Source organism: Vicugna pacos, chromosome 13, assembly GCF_048564905.1.
Source record: "Vicugna pacos chromosome 13, VicPac4, whole genome shotgun sequence".
In the NCBI taxonomy this organism is placed as follows: domain Eukaryota; kingdom Metazoa; phylum Chordata; class Mammalia; order Artiodactyla; family Camelidae; genus Vicugna; species Vicugna pacos.
This window is the reverse complement of record NC_132999.1, coordinates 42,489,926-42,509,734: the sequence shown is the minus strand read 5'-3', so window position 1 is coordinate 42,509,734 and position 19,809 is coordinate 42,489,926. Positions and strand designations below refer to the sequence as shown.

Here is a 19,809-nt window from a genome sequence, read left to right as displayed (position 1 = left end):
AGACCTTTTAAGAGGGCAAGTTGACAGTGTGTATTAAAAATTTAAGTGGATATAGATACTTCAATCTAGCAATCCATTGACCAGTATCTTTCCCAAAAAGGTATGTACACATGTACACAGAAAGACATATACTGATATTTTCATTGTAACATTTTTAAGCCCCCCAAATTGGAAACCACCTAAAGTGTTCATCAAAAGAGTAACGGTTCAATCAACTATGTATAATATATCCATACTATTGAATAGCATATAATAGTTTAAAAGGAATGAGTTGTTTCTATATGTATTGACATGGAAAACTCTTAGAAACATATATTTTAAAAACTAACTTGCGAAACTGTATGTGTAGTGTGATATTTATATTATAGTAAAACATAACATAAAATTTACCATTTTAAAGTATGCAATTCATTGTAAGTACATTCATGATGTTGTGCTACCATCACCGTGATCTAGTCGTAAAACTTTATCACCCTAAATGGAAGCCTCATACCCATTAAGCAGTCACTTCCTTACCACCTCCATCTAGTCCTTGGTAACGTAACCATAAATCTACTTTCTATCTTAATGGATTTGCTTATTGTAGATATTTTATAAAAGCAGGATGATACAGTTTATGCTCTTTATGTCTGACTTCTTTCACTTATAATGTTTTCAAGGGTCATACATGTTGTAATACAAATCAGTACTTTCTTCCCATTATGGTTGAATAATATTCCATTGTTGGATATACCACATTGTTGGGTATGTCATGTGTTAATGGACTTTTGAGTTCTTTCCACCTTTTGTCTAGTATAAATAGTGAGTGCTCCTGTGAACATTTATATACAAGTTTTTGTTTGAACACCTGTTTTCATCCTTTTGAGTATATGCCTAGGAGTGGAATAGCAAGGTCATATGGGAACTCTGTGATTAGCTTGTTGAGGAACCATCAAACTATTTTGCACAGTGGCTGCACCATTTTACATTCCCAGCAGCAATGTCTGAGGATTCCGTTATCTCCACATACTTGCCAACACTTGTTAATATCCTATTTTTTTTTAATACTCATCTAATGTGTATGAGGTGGTGATTCATTGTGGTTTTGATTTGCTTTTCTCTAATCACTAATGACACTGAGCTTTTTTCATGTGCTTTTTGGTCATTTGTATATCGTCATTAGGGAAATGTCTGAATCTTTTGCCCATTTTAAAATTGAGTTATTTGTCTTACTGTTGTTGAGTTGTAGGATTTCTTTGTATATTCTGGATGTTAACCTCTTATTAGGTTTGTGATTTTCAAATATTTTCTCCCATTCTCTGGGTTTTCTTTTCACTCTCTTGATGGTATACTTTCATGTACAAAAGTTTTTCATTTTGATGAAGTTCAGTTTATTTTTTCTGTTCTTTGTGCTTTTGGTGTTATATCTAAGAATCCACTGCCAAAAATCAAGTTCATGGGGATTTACTTCTTTGTTTTCTTTTAAGATTTTTATGGTTTTAGCTCTTATGTTTAGGTCATTGATCCACTTTGTTTTTTGTTTCTTGTTAAAAAATTTTTTTATCCTTTTTTTGTGGGTGTGTGTGTGAAATATAGTCTGTTTACAGCATTGTGTTAATCTCTGGTGTACAGCATGATTCTGTTATACACACACACACATAGTTTATATTCTTTTTCATAATAGGTTACTATAAGATACTGAATATAATTCCCTGACATTGATTCATTTTGAATTCATTTACATCTGTGAGGTAGGGATATGTATGAGTAAGGGGTAACTGGATATGTGGATATCTGGTTCTCCTGGACTATTTGTTGAAGAGACTGTCCTTTCTCCATTCAGTGGTCTTGACATCCTTGTCAGAAATCACTTGACTAAATATATATGTGTTCATTTTGGACTCTCAATTTTAATACATTCTTATGGCAGTACACACTATTTTGATTACTATAGCTTTGTTGTAAGTTTCGAAATTGAGAAGTGTGATCCCTCAAGATTCTTTTGGTTATTTGAGGTTTCTTGTGATTCCATATCAATTTTAGGATTGGCTTTTCCCATTTTTGCAAAAATAAATAAATAAACTGTTGGGATTTTGACAGGATTTCATTGAATCTGTAGATTGCTTTGGGGAATATTGCTATTTTAACAATAGTGTGTTTAGATCCACAAATACAGTATGTTTTTCTTAGGTCTTCTTTAATTTCAGCAGGTTTTTGTTTTTGTTTTTTGTGGGTTTTTTTGGTAGTTTTAAGTGTATAAATCACGTCCCCTTGGTGTTAAATTTATTCTTAAGTATTTTATTCTTTCTTACAGAGTTGTAAATGGAATTATTTTCTTAGTTTTCTTTTTGGATTGTTCATTGCAACTGATTTCATGTGCTTATATTCTACAACTTTACTGAATTCATTTATTAGCCCTAGTAACTAGTTTTTTTTATGGATTCTTTAGAATTTTCTATATATAAGTTCATGTCATCTGCAAATAGAGGTAGTTTTACTTCTTCCTTTCCTACTTGAATGCTTTTTATTTCTTTTTTTTGCCTGATTACTCTGGCTAGGACTTACTGTTGAATAGAAGTGGCATTTTTGTCTTGTGCCTGATCTAAGGGGGAAGTGATTTTTTTAAAAAAATGCATGTATTTTATATGTACTCATATTTGAGTAAATGTACAAAACTCAACTCTGTGTGTTTATAAAGGAATTTTTTTTAAAGATTCAAATACCCTTGACTGTCAATAGTTGCCCTTGTGTAGTGAGTTTGAGTATATCTTTCTTCTACTTTTTCTGTATTTTAACTTTTTCCATAATAAGGATATAATATTTTGAAGTTGTGAAAATAACTATAAAAGAGGAAAATGAAGAATACTTTTCAACAACAAAACTGTAATCTAGTAATGTGATTATAAATTGCCTTTAAACAGACCTATGAAAATGCACATTGAAATGATGTATACTTTTTTTTTAGCCAGAATAAATTTAAGTGGAAGAAATTTTTCTCCAATTCATATATAGATTGTAAAGCAGGAAACCAAGATAGCCTTAGATAAGTGTTATAGATATTGAATCTTAGAAACACCAAAAGATTTTTAGCATGTAGTTACGCTACTTTGTGGTATTATGTAAATATTCATTGTAATTCTGTGATTTCATCTGACTTGCCCTGCACTCTCAAAATATTTTTTATGTTGCTTGTTTCTCATTCTGTGATATGATTCTAGATGGCTATAATTAGCATAGTTTTATGTTCTATAATTAGACTTGAACTTTTTGAGGGCTAGGTTGTGGGGCAGAGACTTGAGAGCTGTGGTTAGAAGCCTCCTAATAAATAGTTTTAAAATTTGGATAGCTTCAGGTCACCTGACACTGGCTAATTGTATTATTTCAGGAAGTGATCTTATAACTAGGCTAAACAAAAATTGCCTAGAGCACATTTGCAGATAGACACTATGAATTACAAAAATAATTTGGGAAATATGAATTAGGGCCAACTTTTAGTATATCAGTTTTATTAACTGGGTAAAAGGTACTTATTTGTTACAATTATTCTGTACCATCCATGTTTTACAAAAGAAATAGAAAGCTCAAGTGGTAGTGTTTGCCTAGCATACACAAGATCCTGGGTTCAATCCCCAGTACCTCCTCTAAATATAAATAAACCTAATTACCTCCCCCTACAAAAACTTTAAAAATAAATTTAAAAAAAGAAAGAAAAGAAGACTACCTTATAGGCTCAGTGCTCAAGATACTGTTAATTCATGTGGAAAGGATCTTTAGCTTAAATCCTGGTGTTTTAACTGTATCCTTAAAATGGTTGACAGTATTACAAGGATAAAAACTAAGAATAAACTATATTTTTTAAAACAATCTTTTTAAAAAAATTGTGTTTTCTTTGTATCAACATATATTTTCCATTTTTTCTCTTGTAGTACCTGTTTGAAAATGGTAGAATAGATAACATTTTTACTGAGCCCTATTCCAGATTTATGATTGAACTCACCAAACTCTTGAAAATATGGGAACCTACAATACTTCCTAATGGTAGGATGATTATTTTTTATTCTGAGTCTTTTCATGATATGCCTTCTTAAATTGCTTAAGTTTTATGATAATCTTTTTATAAATCATTCACTTCATATTTCTGCCTTGATTTATAACATATTTGGACTTCTGAGGAGAGAGTCTGGTTATTAAGTATTTTAGTAAAACTGTAACTTCCATCTGGTACATAAGTAGATACTCACTGTTGAAAATAAAAAAACAACTGAAGGTTACATTTACTTTTTAGAAACTGTGTATTTTTTTTTAGAAACCATTTTTGATCTGGTAGTATTGGTAAAATTGCACACTGCACCAGTAGCTGCCCCATGCTCTACTTTTGGACTCAATGTGTTAGCAGTGGACTTTTTTCAAAAGTCTTCATCTTTGAATAGTTTTGACCATATGTCTTTGGACAAGTTCCTAATTCACTCCTGGTCTCAGGCTCCTTGGCTGTGAATGGAGAATTTGAATGTGATGCCCAGGAATTTATGCCCCTTTCTGTTGGACTACAGAGCACCTTTGAAGCTTTATGAGCAATATGGTGGCTTCATGCATTTTAGCATTCAAAGAGGGGACTAGGGACATAGATTTGGAAGTAATAGTTTCGTGTTCATGAATAGTCTTCCAAGAATAGAATGCAGAAGCAACAACAAAGGACTGGGGAGAGAACATTAGAAAAGACCTGCATTTAAGGGGTATCATGAGGAAGGTGTGTTGAAAAGTGTACTTATTTTAATTCTTCTGACCTCTGGTTTTCAAGAAAAATCCAGATAAGTTATCATAAAGTAATCACTTTTAATATAAATTTAAAATATGAGGTGGGAGGAAGAGAGGAAGCTATTTGCCTTCTAATGATCTTAGCTAAATAAAACTGAATCAGTTAGCAGTAAGCAGAATGATTTCAAACAGGCATCTGCAAACTACAGCCCATGGGTCAGAGCTGGCCTGCTGCCTATTTCTGTATAGTCCATGAACTAAAAAATGTTTTTCACATTTCTAAATGGTTGGGGAAAAAATTAAAGAATATTTTGTGGCATATGAAAATTACATGAAATACAGATTGGTTTCTTTAAGTATATTTTATTGGTATATAGCCACACCTATTTTTTAATGTCTTGTCTGCAACTTCTTATCATCTACAACAGCAAAGTTGTTCAGAGCCTGTATGGCCCACAATGCTTAATGTATTTACCATCTGGCTCTTTACAGAAAGTTTGCCAACCCTTGGTCTAAAATAACAATAGATTAAAACTGTTTCAGGGGCATGCTCACTATGTCTGCTTCAGTGGAATCATCTGCCTTTTCCTTTGCAGTGCCTTTTTTGTGTTTCTTATGAGGAAGAGAGGGAAAGAGAGGAGCAATTAGCCTTTTCCTTCGTATCTTCCTGTCTGAGAATTTGAGAAATTACTTAGTCTTATTTAGCAGGAGCTTAGTACTGTTTCTTTCTCACCCTTCTTCTGTCCAGGTTACATGTTCTCTCGCATTGAAGAAGAGCATTTGTGGGAGTGCAAACAGTTGGGCGCTTACTCACCAATTGTCCTCTTGAACACCCTCCTTTTCTTCAATACCAAATACTTTCAACTAAAGAATGTTACTGAGCACTTGAAGCTTTCCTTTGCCCACGTGATGAGACGGACAAGGACTCTGAAATACAGTACCAAGATGACATATCTGAGGTTCTTCCCACCTTTACAAAAGCAGGAGTCAGAACAAGGTGTGTGGTGGAGTTTGTAAGATTTCTTTGTTTCTTTGTTTCTCTCCTTTATTCAATTGAATATAGTTGACGTACAATATTATGTTAGTTTCAGGTGTACAACATAGTGATTTGACATTTAAATACATTATGAAATGATCACACTAAGTCTAGTAAGCATCTGTCACCTTCCAAATTATTACAATATTATTGGCTATATTCCTTATGCTGTATGTTACCTCTTTGTGACTTACTTATTTTATAACTGGAAATTTGTGCCTCTTAATCCCGTTCACCTTTTTTGCCCAACCACCAACCTTCGTCCCTCTGGTGACCACCAATTTGTTCTCTGTAACTATGAGTCTGTGTTTTGTTTTGTTTTGTTTGTTCATTTGCTTTATCTTTTAGATTCCACATATAGGTGAAATCATACCGTATTTGTCTTTTTCTCACTGACTAATTTCACTTAGCATAACACCCTCTAGATCCATCCATGTTGTCACAAATGGCAAGATTTCATTCTTTTTTTTTATAGCTGAGTGAATTAATCCATTCTGTTTGCAGGGAACATAGCAGTGCATATATATATATCTTTTTGAATTAGTGATTTTGTTTTCTTCAGGAAAATACCCAGAAGTGGAATTGCTGGATCATACTATAGTTCTGTTTTTAATTTTTTGAGGAACCTCCAACTATTTTCCACAATGGCTGCACCAGTCTACATCTCCTCTAACAGTGAATGAGGGTTCTCTTTTCTCCACATCCTCACCAGTGCTTGCTATCTGTTGTCTTTTTGATGATAGTCATTCTGACGGATGTGAGGTGATAACTCATTGTGGTTTTGACTTCCATTTCCCTGATGATTAGTGATGTGGAGTATCTTTCCATGTGTCTGTTGGCCATCTGCATAACTCTTGGGAAAATGTCTGTCCAGATTCTTTGCCCATTTTTAATTAGATTATTTGGTTTTTTGATATTGAGTTCTATGAGTTCTTTACACATTTTGGATATTAACTCCTTGTCAGATGTATAATTTGTAAATATCCTCTCCCATTCAGTAGGTTACCTTTTCATTTTGTTGATGGTTTCCTTGCTATACCAAAGCTTTTTAGTTTGATGTAGTCCCATTTATTTATTTTTGCTTTGGTTTCCTTTGCCTGAGGAGACAAATCAAAAAAAATTTTTTTTTTTTACTAAGACTGGTGTCAAAGTTTTCCACCTGTGTTTTCTTCTAGTTTTATGGTTTCCGGTCTTACATTTGAGTATTGAGTCCATCTTGAGTTTAATTTTGTATATGGTGTGAGAAAACAGTCCAGTTTCATTCTTTTGCATGTAGCTCTCTAGTTTTCCCAACACAATTTATTGAAGAGGCTGTCTTCTCCCCATTATGAATTCTTACCTCCATTGTCTTAGATGAATTGACCATATAAGTGTGGGTTTATGTCTCAGTTCTCTGTTCTGTTACATTGATCTACATGTCTTTTTCTTGTCCCAGTTCCACGCTGTTTTGATTACACAACTTTGTAGGGTACTTGACTCTTGAACAATTCTTGGGTTGTGGTGCCTACCATACTCATAATCAGAAATCCACATAGAACTTTACAGTCAGCCTTCCTTATCCATAGTCCCACATCTGCAGATTCAAACAACCGTGTATTTTATAGTACAGCGGAAAATATGTATTGAAAAATACCTGCATATAAGTGGCCCCATGTAGTTCAAACTCATGTTATTTAAGGGTCAACTGTAGTTTGAAGTCAGAGGGTGTGATACCTCAAGTTTTGTTCTTTCTCAGGATTGCTTTGGCAACTAGGAGTCTTGTGGTTCCATATAAATTTTAGGGTTATTTGCTCTGTTTCTGTGAAAAATGCCATTGGTATTTTGATAGGAATTGCATTGAATCTGTAGGTTATTTTCCTGTAGACATTTTGACACTCTTCTTTCAGTCCATGAGCATGGTGTATCTTTCCATTTATTTGTGTTGTCTTTGATTTTATTCATTGAGGATCTTATAGTTTTCAGAGTACAGGTCTTTCACCTCTTTGGTTAAATGTATTCCTAGGTTTTTTATTATGTTTGATGCAATTGTAAATGAGGTTTTTTTTTTAAATTTCTCTTTCTGATAGATCATTTTGAGTGTATAGAAATGCCGAAGACTTCTGCATATTAATTTCATATCCTATAAATTTTAGTTAATATTTACTGAGTTAGTTAATATTTACTGAATATTTACTGAATTTGTTCTGTTAGTTTTATGGTAGTGTCTTTAGGATTCTATATATAGTATCGTGCCATCTGCATACAGTGACAGTTTACTTCTTCCTCTCCAGGTTAGATTCCTTTTGCTCCTTTTTCTTGTCTGATTGCCATGGCTAGCACTTCCAATAGTATGTTAATTAAAATTATCAAGAGTGGGCATCCTTGTCTTATTCCTGATCTTAGAGGAAATGGTTTCAGCTTTTCAATGTTGAGTATGTCAGTTGTGAGTTTATTATATACGGCCTTTACTATGTTAAGGCATATTCTTCTTTACAGCCACCTACCTTGTGAGGAGGTTCTTTTAGTCATAAATGAGTGTTGAATTTTCTCAAAAAAAGCTTTCTCTACATCTGTTGAGATGATCTTAATACTTTTTATCTTATGCTTTTTGTTTTGTTAATGTGGTGTATCACATTGATTTGTGGATATTGAACTATCCTTGCATCCCTGAGATAAATCCCACTTGCTCATGGTGTATGATCCTTTTGATATATTGTTGAATTCGGTTTGCTCATATTTTGTTGAGGATTTTTGCATCTGTAATATTGGCCTCCAATTTTGTTTGTGTGGTGTCTTTGTCAAGTTTTGGTATCAGGGTGATGCTGGCTTTGTAAAGTGAGTTTAGAAATAGTTCCTTCCTCTTATATATTTTGGAATAATTTTGAGAAGGATACATATTAACTCTTCTTTAAGTGTTTGCTAAAATTCACCTGTGAAGCCATCTGATCCTGAACCTTTGTTGGGAGTGTTTTGATTACTGCTTCATTTTCATTACTGGTGGTTAGTCTTTTTGTATTTTCTATTTCTTCCTTATTTACTTTTGAAAGATAGTATATTTGTGGGAATTTATCATTTTCCTCTAGGTTGTCCAATAGTTTGACATATAATTGTTCATAGTAATCTCTTATGATCCTTTGTATTTCTGTGGTGAGTTGTAATTTCTGTTTCATTTTTCATTTTATTCATTTGGGCCCTTTGGTTTTTGTTCGTTTTCTTGATGAATCTGGCTAAAGATTTGTCAGTTTTGTTTATCTTTTCAAAGGACAAGCTCATAGTTTCATCTGTCTTTTTTATTAGTCTCATATTTCATTTATTTTTGCTTTGATCTTATAATTTTCTTCCTTCTAGTAACTTTGGGTTTTGTTTGTTCCTAGTTTGGGGGGTCCTTTAGGTGTAATGTTAGATTATTTGAGATTTTTCTTGTTTCCTGAGATAGACCTGTGTCATTATAAATTTTCCTCTTAGAACTGTTTTTGCAGCATTCCATAGATTTTATCTCAAAGTATTTTTTCGTTTTTCTGTTTGATTTCTTGAATGACCCATTGATTATTTAGAAGCATGTTGTTTATACTCCACGTTTGTGTTTTTTTCTTTTTTCTTTTTAGTTAATTTCTTTGTTTTAAAATTTTATTTATTTCTTTATTTATTGGGGGCGGGAATTAGGTTTATTTATTACTTTATTTATTTTTAATGGAGGTACTGGGCACTAAATGCAGGACCTTGTGCATGCTAAGCATGCACTCTACCACTGAGCTAATAACCCTCCCCACTTTTTTAATTAATTTCTAGTCTCATATCATTGTGATCAGGAAAGATGCTTAATATGATTTCAGTTTTCTTAAACTTATTGAGGTTTGTTTTGTGGCTAACATGATATATCTATCAAGTCCATCTGGCTTAATATGTCATTTAAGGCCAATGTTTCCTTATTGATTTTGTGTCTGGATGATCTATCCATTGATGTAAATGAGGTGTTAAAGTCCTCTCCTATTATTGTGTTATTGTCACTTTCTCCTTTTATGTCTGTTAACATTGCTTTATATATTTATGTGCTCCTATGTAGGATACATACATATACACAAGTATTTCATCTTCTTGTTGGATTGATCCTTTTATCATTATGCAAGCCTTCTTTGTCTCTGTTTTAAAGTCTGTTTGATCTAAGTGTTGCTACCCCAGCTTTCTTTTTGTTTCCATTTGAATGGAATATCTTTTTCCTTCCCCTTACTTTCAGTCTGTGTGTATCTTTAGATCTGAAGTGAGTCTCTGGTAGGCAGTATATATATGCCTTATTATATAGGCTCTTATTTTGGTATCCATTCATCCACCATGTCTTTTGATTGGAGCATTTAATCTATTTACATGTAATTATTATAGGTACGTACTTATTACTATTTTGTTATTGTTTTCTGGTAGTTCTTGCTGCTCTTGTCTGCTTCTTTTGCTTTCTTCCCTTGTGATTTGGTGGCTGTTTTTAGTGTTATGTTTGCATTTCTTTCTCTTGTATGTGTTTGTGTGTGTTATTGGTTTTTGGTTTGTGGTTACCATGAGGTTATTATATAACAACTTAATATATGTAGCAGTGTATTTTAAGTTGATGGTTGCTTTAGTTTGACTGCATTCTAAAAGTACAGTTTTTACTCCTCCGCCACCTCACCTTTTATGTTTTTGACATAATATTTTACTTTAAAAAATGTTTATACATTCTTTAATAATTGTAGGTTATATGATTTTACTACTTTTGTCTTTTAACCTTCATACTAGCTATATAGGTGGTAGATTCACTACCTTTACTGTATGTTTGCCTTTACCGTGAGGTTTTTTCCCAGAATTTTCATATTTCTAGTTACAACCTTTTCTTTTGTGTTTAAAGAAGTCCTTTTAATATTTATTTTAAGTTCAGTTTAGTGTTGATGAACTCCTTTAGCTTTTGCTTGTCTGGGAACTCTTTATTTCTCCTTTAATTCTGAAGGATAATCTTGTTGGATAGAATATTCTTGGTTGTAAATTTTTTCCTTTTATCATTTTGAATATGTCATGACCACTCCCTTCTGGCCTTTGAGGTTTCTGCCAAAAGCCAGCTAACAGTCTTAATGGGGGTTCCTCTATATGTAACTATTTGTTTTTCTGTTGCAGCTTTTAATATTCTCTCTTCATCTTTAACTTTTTGATGTTTTAATTATAATGTGTCCTGGTGTGGGTTTCTTTGGATTTATCTTGTTTGAGACTCTCTGTGTTTCCTGAACTTGGATGTCTGTTTACTTAGCCAGGTGAGGGAGGTTTTCCACCATTATTTTTTCAGATAGATTTTCTTTTTCTTTTTCTTTTTCTCTCTCTTCTGGGATCCCTATAATGCAAATGTTAGCATGCTTGATGTCCCCAGAGGTCTTTTAAACTAGCCACATTTTTTTTATTTCTTCCTACTTTTTGCTCCTCTAATTGGGTGATTTACACTACCCCCTTTTCCAGGTCACTTATCTATTCTTCTGCATCATCTAATCTGCTGTTGATTCCCTCTTGTGTATTTTTCATTTCAGTTACTGTATTCTTCATCTCTGATTAATTCTTTTAATATTTTGTATCTCTTTGTTAAAGTTCTCAGTGTTCCTCTATTCTTCTCTTGAATTCAGTTAATATATTTTTATATGGTTGAAATTACCCATAATTTTTTGATTTTTTAATTTATTGAAGTGTAGTTCATTTACAGTGTTTCAAGTATACAGCAAAGTGATTATTTTGTACACATACATTTTTGTTCAGATTCTTTCCCATTGTGGGTTATTATAGATACTGAATATAGTTCCCTGTGCTATACAGTAGGCCCTTGTTGTTTATCTCTTTTATATATAGTAGTGTGTAGGGTTATTATCTTTATGACCATTATTTTGCACAGTGGCCATGCTAATCTTCTCTGTATTGTTCCCAGTTTTAGTATATATGTTGCTGAAGCAAGCACTATGACCATTATTTTGAACTCTTTATCTTGTAGATTGCCTATCTTTGTTTTGTTTAGTTCTCTTATTTTGATATTTTTGTCTTATTCTTTCTTTTGGAACATACTCCTTTTTCTCCTCAATTTTTCTAGCTCTCTGTGTTTGTTTCTTTGTATTAGATAGATCAGCTACATCTCCCAGTCTAAAAGGCCTGGCTTCATGTAGAAACTATCCTATAAGGCCCAGTAGTGTGGGTCCCCTGGTGGACAAAGCCAGGTACTCCTGGAGTGTCACCTGTGTGGGCTGCATGCACCCTCCTGTTGTGACTGGGCCATGATGGCTGTGGCTGTGGTAGTGTGCAAGGCTGGCCCTGACACAGCTGACTGTAATGACTAACCATGACTGTTGTGGGTGCTCTGGTGTGTGGGACTGTTTTGGAGGGGCTCCAGTGCCAGTTGAGGGAGTCTGCTGGCAGTAGTGGGATGGGTGGGGGATGCTTTGGGCTCCAGTACTAGCTGAAGCCACTTGCTGGGTATGATGGGGTGGAGAGTTGCTTTGGAGGAGCACCAGCTGGGGTGGATTTGCAGGTGAACTGAGATAAAATGGGGAGAGTCATAAACAGTGCCTGCCAGCACCAGACTTGCTAGGTAGAAGGTGAGCAAAAAACATGTTCACCAGTGTCTGCACAACCAGAGGAAATTCTAAAAGATCCCTGCCTGTCCTGCATACAACCTAGACTCAGTTACTGAATCTCCTTCATGTCTGACCCAGGCCTTTTCAGAGTCCTGCTTCTGTAGTGGGACTTGGAGCAAGACAGTTTTTCGTGCACACTTTAAGAGTGGAGTTTTGGTTTCCTGCAGCTCTCTGGACGTAAGCCCCGCTGGTTTTCAAAGCCAAGTGTTACGAGGCTCTTCTTTCTGGTGCGAGGAGCACATCCAGCTCCTCAGGAGGATGCCTGCAGCTGTGCCCCGTCCCGCCTGTGCATCACTGCACCCGAGGCGTGGTCCTGGCCAGAGAGGATCTCTGCCCCTCATACCCATCTCAGTGGGGCCTTTTCTTTTTATCCTTAGTTGTGGAAAATCTTTTCTGCCAGTCTTCAAGTCTTTCCCAGAGATAGTCTCTCTATGTGTAGTTACAGTTTGGGTGTCTGTGTGTCAGGAGATGAGCCCAAGATCTTCCTACTCTGCCATCTTGTCCCCTCTCTGGTAAGATTTCTGTTTGAAGTCTTGTTAGTATTCAAATAGACACTTATCACAAGAGTAATTGCAAATTCTAGACATGGAATTGTGTATCTTTAGTTTAACATGTAAATATGTTTGTTTATTGTCAGGGCCGGGTTAAAGGTTTGACTCAAAATTGGAGGAATCACTTGCTCTTCAGTGTGCTTTTATAGGCTTTTAAATTAGAAATTCTGATTTAATTGGTATAGGTTATAGCCCAGGTAACCTGCATTTAAAAACTTCCCGGGGAATTTAAATGTACAACCAGGGTTGAAAATCATGGATTTTGAGGCAACAGATGCATGAATTACTAGTTAAAAGAAACCTGCATAACTGTTAAATCTCCTGTTTCTAAATCTTTTTTCTTTTTTGACTAGAGCACCTCTTTTTAGTTAATATTGTCCAATTCTGAAAGAATTTAAATGTGACCTAGAGTATATTCTTTTGTACCCAGTAGAATAATGTCAGCAGTGACAATTTTATTAGAAATGATCTTGTATTCCAAAAAATAGCATATTAAATGAGAGTTTGTTTTTAATGTTTAAAAAGTTAATATTGTTTTATGGAAACAGAAATTAAATTTATTAATTTTGACCAAAATTATAAGTTCTGAAATTACCAAAGTCAAGTTGTTAACTTCCTTGGGGGTAAGAGTGAAATATATATTTTGAAGAGGAGATTTTTAAATTACTGAAACTAGAATCTGTAAAGAATAATTGTGATGTTCATCTTTGTGTTAACTTTTTTCTCAGTTGCTCCTTCACTTTAGAAAATACTAAGATTATCTCGGTATTTCAACACATGTCTGTGTCCCATTTCCTTTGTTTTGTTCATATGTAGCCCACTCTGTGCTCTTAATTGATATTAATTCAGGGAGGGAGAGGCAATGAGGTAAATATTTCCCTGTTCTCTGATGAGATGCTTGACAAGATTGGTGATAATTCAGCTTCTTTTCTGAGTAACTAGCAAAGTCTTTCTATTTAGGTAACCTCTAAATGGAAAACTGAGTGAATTCTGTTTAAGTAATAACTAACACAGGAAACTGGGGAAAGTTCTGGATCAGTCGTTAAAAGCAGCTGTAAAAAAAGAAAAAAGCCTTTTTCCCCAGGTTCTCAGATCCGCCTTCTATTCTCTTGAAGATTGAATGGATAAAGTGGGAAAGAAAGAGCCCACCTTCCATGTCTTCACCCCAGCTTCTTTCTGACAACCCTTGGCCTCTGCAAAATTCTGTTGGTAAAAAAGGGTTTGCTCTTTCTTTATCAAATGATCAACTTTACTGAGAATTTCTTTTCTCAGCAGAGATTTCATTTCTCATAATACTGTAAGAGATGAAAGAGTCTTAAATGTCCAGTGGACAGTGGTACCCCACAGGAGAAATATTTTCAGATAAAAAGGTGACAATTTCTATCTTGATCTTCTACTGTAGGAGAAGAAAGAGCACTTGAAACCCACCCCTACCCCCACCCCTGCCCTTTATCTTGCTATGGCTTAAGAACTCCATGCCTAATAAATTCTCTCAAAAAAGTCAGGTTCAAAATTGAGACACACTCTCAAGCATTATGCTTTTTGTCATGCTGCTCCCACTTTGGTGAGGAGGGCAACGTAAATTTTACAGGACAAGGACTTTCTTTTGGTTTTGTTTTATTAACCTAGCACTAATCTAGCATGTCCTTGGGTCTCAGTAAATATTTGTTGAATGAGTGAGTAAGTGAAAGGAAGGGGGAGGGAGTGACAGTTCTAACTGAAAGCAAAGCTCATTAGGTATCTTAAGATTTGAAGAAAAGACTCTTCTAATGTTTTGATGACTATTTTCCATCTCAAGATAAACTAACTGTTGGCAAGAGGAAACGAAATGAAGATGATGAGGTTCCAGTGGGTGTGGAGATGGCAGAGAACACTGACAACCCACTAAGATGCCCAGTACGACTTTATGAGTTTTACCTGTCAAAATGGTAAGTGATTTTCCTCTGAACTAGATATAACATCCTTCAAAAAGTGGTCAACATATTTTAGATTTCAGATGCTTGAATATCAGAAATGTAGCTGTCTGTGAGTTTAAACAAGGATTTACATCTAATTTCATTTTCCCCCAGTCTTATAACTGCCTGAATTTTGAACCAAGAAACAAATTGATTTATCTTAATAAACTTTTTTTCCAAAAATCTCTTCAAAAGCAAGAATTACTGCCATCGTTTGATCTTTACAACTGTTGCTCAATCTTGTGTTATATCCAAGCTTCTGTGATTTTATTATTTATAGAGAGAAGAGGAGGAGAAATTGTACTGCTAAACCTATAAATAGGAGAATTGCATAAAGAATTGAAATTTTTGAGTGGTGTTTTTTTACAGAAACCTTATGACTTTAGAGTTGTAAGATCCAGACTAACCTACTTTTTCCTCAGAAATTTAATGACTAGGTTTGCTCTTTGATAATGTGTACTGAGTGCTCTTGGAGCTCATTCCAGGATACTGGGTGCTCAGCCATCGTGTCACGTGTTAGTTGAATTTTTGGTTGCTCCTGGTAAGTTTTAAGTACTAAAGTTTGTGAAAGATTTACATTTTGTCGTCTATTAACATTATACTCACTTCCAATCCAGTGTGATTCTTGAGTGTAGGAGAAGAAATGTGGAGTTACAGGTTGCTCCTGGGGGAAAATGCCTATAAGCTTACTTATCTCTGTGGGTAGATTGTTTATAATATTCGTCACAGTACAGAAAAGTTGAGAGCCATTATATTTAGAGTAGCTACATATTTCCTATACTCTCTGATCCCCAATTTTCTTGCTTTTTTTCCTTCTTATTTTTTTCCCTATGGATAGTTCTGAAAGTGTGAAGCAGAGGAATGATGTGTTTTACCTTCAACCTGAGCGCTCCTGTGTTCCAAATAGCCCCATGTGGTACTCCACATTCCCGATAGACCCTGGGACCCTGGACACCATGTTAACACGTATCCTCATGGTGAGGGAGGTACATGAAGAACTTGCCAAAGCCAAATCAGAAGACTCTGATGTTGAATTATCAGATTAAAGTGGAAGTGGGGTTCCTATTTTCATACACGTTGGTATGCACCAAACTGTGAATGCATCCAGCTTTGGAAAACGATCTATTAAGTCCAAGTCCTCTTGACTTGATTATAAGATAATGGAAAACAGACAACTCGTGAACCACAGTGTGGATGTACAAATGAAAATTGAAGGAAAGAATATGAACTGAGAAATGTTGTCCTTTGGCAGTGATATAGTTCTTAGACATCTTCAGAATGACTAACCAATTCTTCTGAGTGGTGCATAATCTTATTTTGTTTGGGAATAACAAATTGTGGAATATTTTTAAGGAAAACTGTTGTATAAAACTCTACCATAGTAACCTTAGACCTTAGAGAGGTAGCTTTGGAGTGAAACCTTGGCTGCAATAGGCTACTTGGGCAAGCCCCATGTAAAAGTCAGGAGAGAGATTAGTGCAGACCTAAGAGTGACATCAGATGAGAGCTGTGGGACCCAGACTTGAAGACCCAATAAAAATACTCAACTTTTTTTTAAAAGGTAGAGAGTGAAGTGGTCTTGATTTTGATTTTCACTGCCAAGCCAGTTCTGTGAAGGGTAGAAGCCTCTGGTGCTTTTGCCATGGGGCCCCTCGTGTCAGGGAAAAAGGCCTTCACTGCTGTTCACACAGTAATGTATCCCTTTCACTTTCTGGGTCTAGCCTTCTCAGCTGTGGCTCTGGATGTGGGTAAATTAAGTTAAAGGGGCTGAAACTGCAAAAATGATCATGCACACAGAAAACCTCTGGAGCCCATTAGACCCCAAGTGTCCTGAAATGTTCGTAGAAAACCCACTAAAATGCCCGCTTCTCTGGGTGTCAGCCTTTATTGCTGCTGTCTCATAGCATGAGCTGTGGTACACAGAAATGGGGGTTCTCCTTTTGTTTTCATTTTATCCCCAAAAGGCAGCTCTTCTCCCATTGTTTTATCTTCCTGTTTCCCAAATAATTCCTCTTATTTTTGTCTTTTGCACCAGTTTCTGGAGGCCCTTGTCATTTCAAAAAGAATAGTCCCTCTCCTTACTCTGGCAAACCTGTGGGTAACTCCACAAAGACAGTGTTACTTAGCTATCAGAATTATGGTAGAAAAAGCCCTAGTGTATTCACTAAGTTCAGTAAAGCATTTGGAAGATGACCTTGTTGCCCTAAGAAACTTGAAAATAGGATTCTGGGCTTAGGATACAAAGACATTGACTGTCTTGCGTATCCACAAGCAGGTGGTCTTACAGCATTATTCCAAACTCTAGCTGTTTTAGTAGGTCAATGAGGACTGCAAGTCATAGGTGTGTTTGGCATATCGATCCATCTCCTTCATCTCCATTCTGTTTCTTCCCCACAAAATTTTGAATCAAAGCTTTTATGATATTGCCCAATCAGAATTTCTTTAGCTGAGGTTAATTTGACCCTACAATAGAAGTGAGAGAAGTCCAAAAAGCCTCTTAGAAATTTTAACCTTAAAAGACTTTTCAATATGTCCCATTTTTTTAGATGGGAGTGGAAGGTGTTTTTTGTTCTTTTTGTTTGTTTGTTTTTTAAATAAAGTCACTTAACTACAATAAAAATTTAAAAGTAGGCCTTTTGACATTGTGTACTTATGGTTCTGTCCCTCTGCCTGTAACAAATTTTGTTTTTGTTACCAAGAACTATGTGCAGGAAGTAAATCTGCCCCAATTATGTATGATTAATTCCATCTGTGTTTGTCATTTCTGACTGGAAAACTTACTTCCAGAGCTTGTTTGATATGGAGGAAAAACAATTGGATTGTCTGATAAGTCTGCCAATAAACTATCCAGAAACATCAGGTGTAATAGTCCCCACTATACAAACTTTATGGTTTATACAAACACTAATATTTCCCCTTCTGTAGCTGTATGAAAAGCAAATACTTGGCATAGTAGATAAATTGTTTAAAAAAAAAAGAGGAAAAACAATCTGTTATCTTTTAACTGAGAACAGCCAATACCCAGGTAAATGACTGTGTCAGGATTTCAGTTGCATGTTAGTCCATGGAGTTGTCCAGATCCTAAATTAATTCATAAAAGAAAATATTGATTAATTATTGGTCATTCCTCATAAGCATAGCTGTTGATATATGTCAGTTATTTGCTTTTTAAAATTGTATTAAAATTATGTAAAGTTACTTTTTTTCCAGGGAGAAAAAAATATCAAACAAGAGAAACATTAAATTATCCATTCTTTTCTTTTTTTGTTTCTTAGACACTTTTGGGTTTTCCCCTTGCAGAAACCATAGAAATATTCCCTTAGAATAAAATAGTATATTTGTATTTGATGGGTGAATTATTCTTTTTCTTTATGTCTTCAAAGAATTTTTTTTTCCCGTTAGACCCTATTGGTATGACCCAACAGGTGGTGTATGACAAAGAGAGCAGTTTTCAGAAAATAAATTATTTGGTCTTCACTCAGTCCAGTACACATATTGTTTCATTGCAAAATCTTTTCAGTTTTTTTCCCATCAAAGACTTGTTCGGATTTTTAATTTGTTAACTATTTTCAAAGCCCTGAAAGCTATAAGTATCAGGTATCATGTATATATTTTGTTTCAGGCAAACTTTTTTTGAGATTTACAAAGCTGCATCAGTTCAACATGAATCATTTTGAAATTGTGAGATTAGAATAAAGAATATATCCCTTCTTCCGTATAAACATGGATTCAACCTGGGAGTGTGAGGCCAATTTCCCTCAGACTCCAGAGCTGTCCTGGTGCTGTGTGAATGTACCTTCATGTTTCACACAGACTGTTTCTGTCTGTTTCTGCCCTGTGGCATTCCTAACTTTGTAAAGTAGGAATGTTCCAAAAAGTTCTAAGTTAAATGAAATTCTGTAAATGAATCCCAGTTTTTCTATTAAATTCAAATTTTAATTTTTCATTCAAATAGAAAAGTTCCCTATGGTTCTGAGTTGACACATTATGAAAGAATTAAGCAGTAATACCCTGGTTCGTCTTGTCTGTCATCATCATACTTAATTATCATCACCGAAAAATTGATCATCGGGAGGCACTGTGAAACAGTAGGAAGATCGGAAGCTTCGGAGCTTGGTCTTTTCCACCTACTGGTTGTATAGCTTTAGGTGAGTTACTTAACCTCTCTGTGCCTCAGTTTTCTCATAAAGTGGAAATAACAACAACTCTTTTATAAGTTGTGTGTGGCACATGGTAGGTTTTCAAATGTTAAGTATTTTTACTATAACATGCAAATTGCTAGGCATGTATTAAGATTTTAAATAAATGTTAATTCGTCCACTACAGCCTGAATTTTCACTAAGTTCAGTGCTTCAAATTCTGCAAAACATAGTATCCTACATCATCAATTCTATATATTTGAATCAAATATTTAGAATAACTAAATACTATATATAATAAATCATAAGTTCTTCACTCATGTGTTTATTCATATGAATGGTAATCAGCATTACAAAAATCCTTTGCTATACTTAACTACATTGAGAAAGGGAAGAAGTAATATACATTATATCAAGGGATACAAGAAGACCACGTGTTATAGTTTATCTTTTTTTAATTGGAGAAACCCTTAGTCGTGCAGATTTTATTAATGGTTACATACCATCACATAGGAACAAGACAACTGCACACTCTGTACATCTCCTCACTTCTTTCTCTACAGAACCCCCGGCCCCCACATTTTGACTAGGCAGTAGCTTGCTGGTTTGAAACTATTTTCCAGGCTATTTTGCAACATAGACAGCTGACTAAGTTTTGACCAGTAGGATGGAAACAGAAGTAGGTTGTAATTACCAGGCCACATCCTTCAAAGGGCTTCTAATTTCCCCTTTGCTGTAGGTCAGAATGTGAAAGTGGTCATGGCAAACCAGTTCTGTCTGTGAGGGTTA

At 34.9% G+C, this 19,809-nt stretch overlaps 1 protein-coding gene and 1 non-coding gene across 4 annotated transcripts in view; one reads left to right on the top strand and one right to left on the bottom strand.

The window, feature by feature from the left end:
- ZMYM4 (zinc finger MYM-type containing 4) overlaps window positions 1-18,224 on the top strand; it is a 145,356-nt gene extending 127,132 nt beyond the window's left edge. For all 3 annotated transcript variants that reach the window (XM_072974810.1, XM_072974811.1, XM_031684015.2), the window contains 4 exons: window positions 3,906-4,017; window positions 5,483-5,731; window positions 14,725-14,854; window positions 15,720-18,224. In XM_072974810.1, coding sequence (XP_072830911.1) covers window positions 3,906-4,017; window positions 5,483-5,731; window positions 14,725-14,854; window positions 15,720-15,927 — 699 coding nt within the window. In that variant the 3' untranslated portion in view covers window positions 15,928-18,224. The remainder of the gene's footprint in view (window positions 1-3,905; window positions 4,018-5,482; window positions 5,732-14,724; window positions 14,855-15,719) is intronic.
- LOC116282998 (U6 spliceosomal RNA) lies at window positions 11,602-11,705 on the bottom strand. The gene has a single exon (XR_004192545.1). It is a non-coding gene; the product is annotated as a U6 spliceosomal RNA (small nuclear RNA).
- Window positions 18,225-19,809: the final 1,585 nt, after the last annotated feature.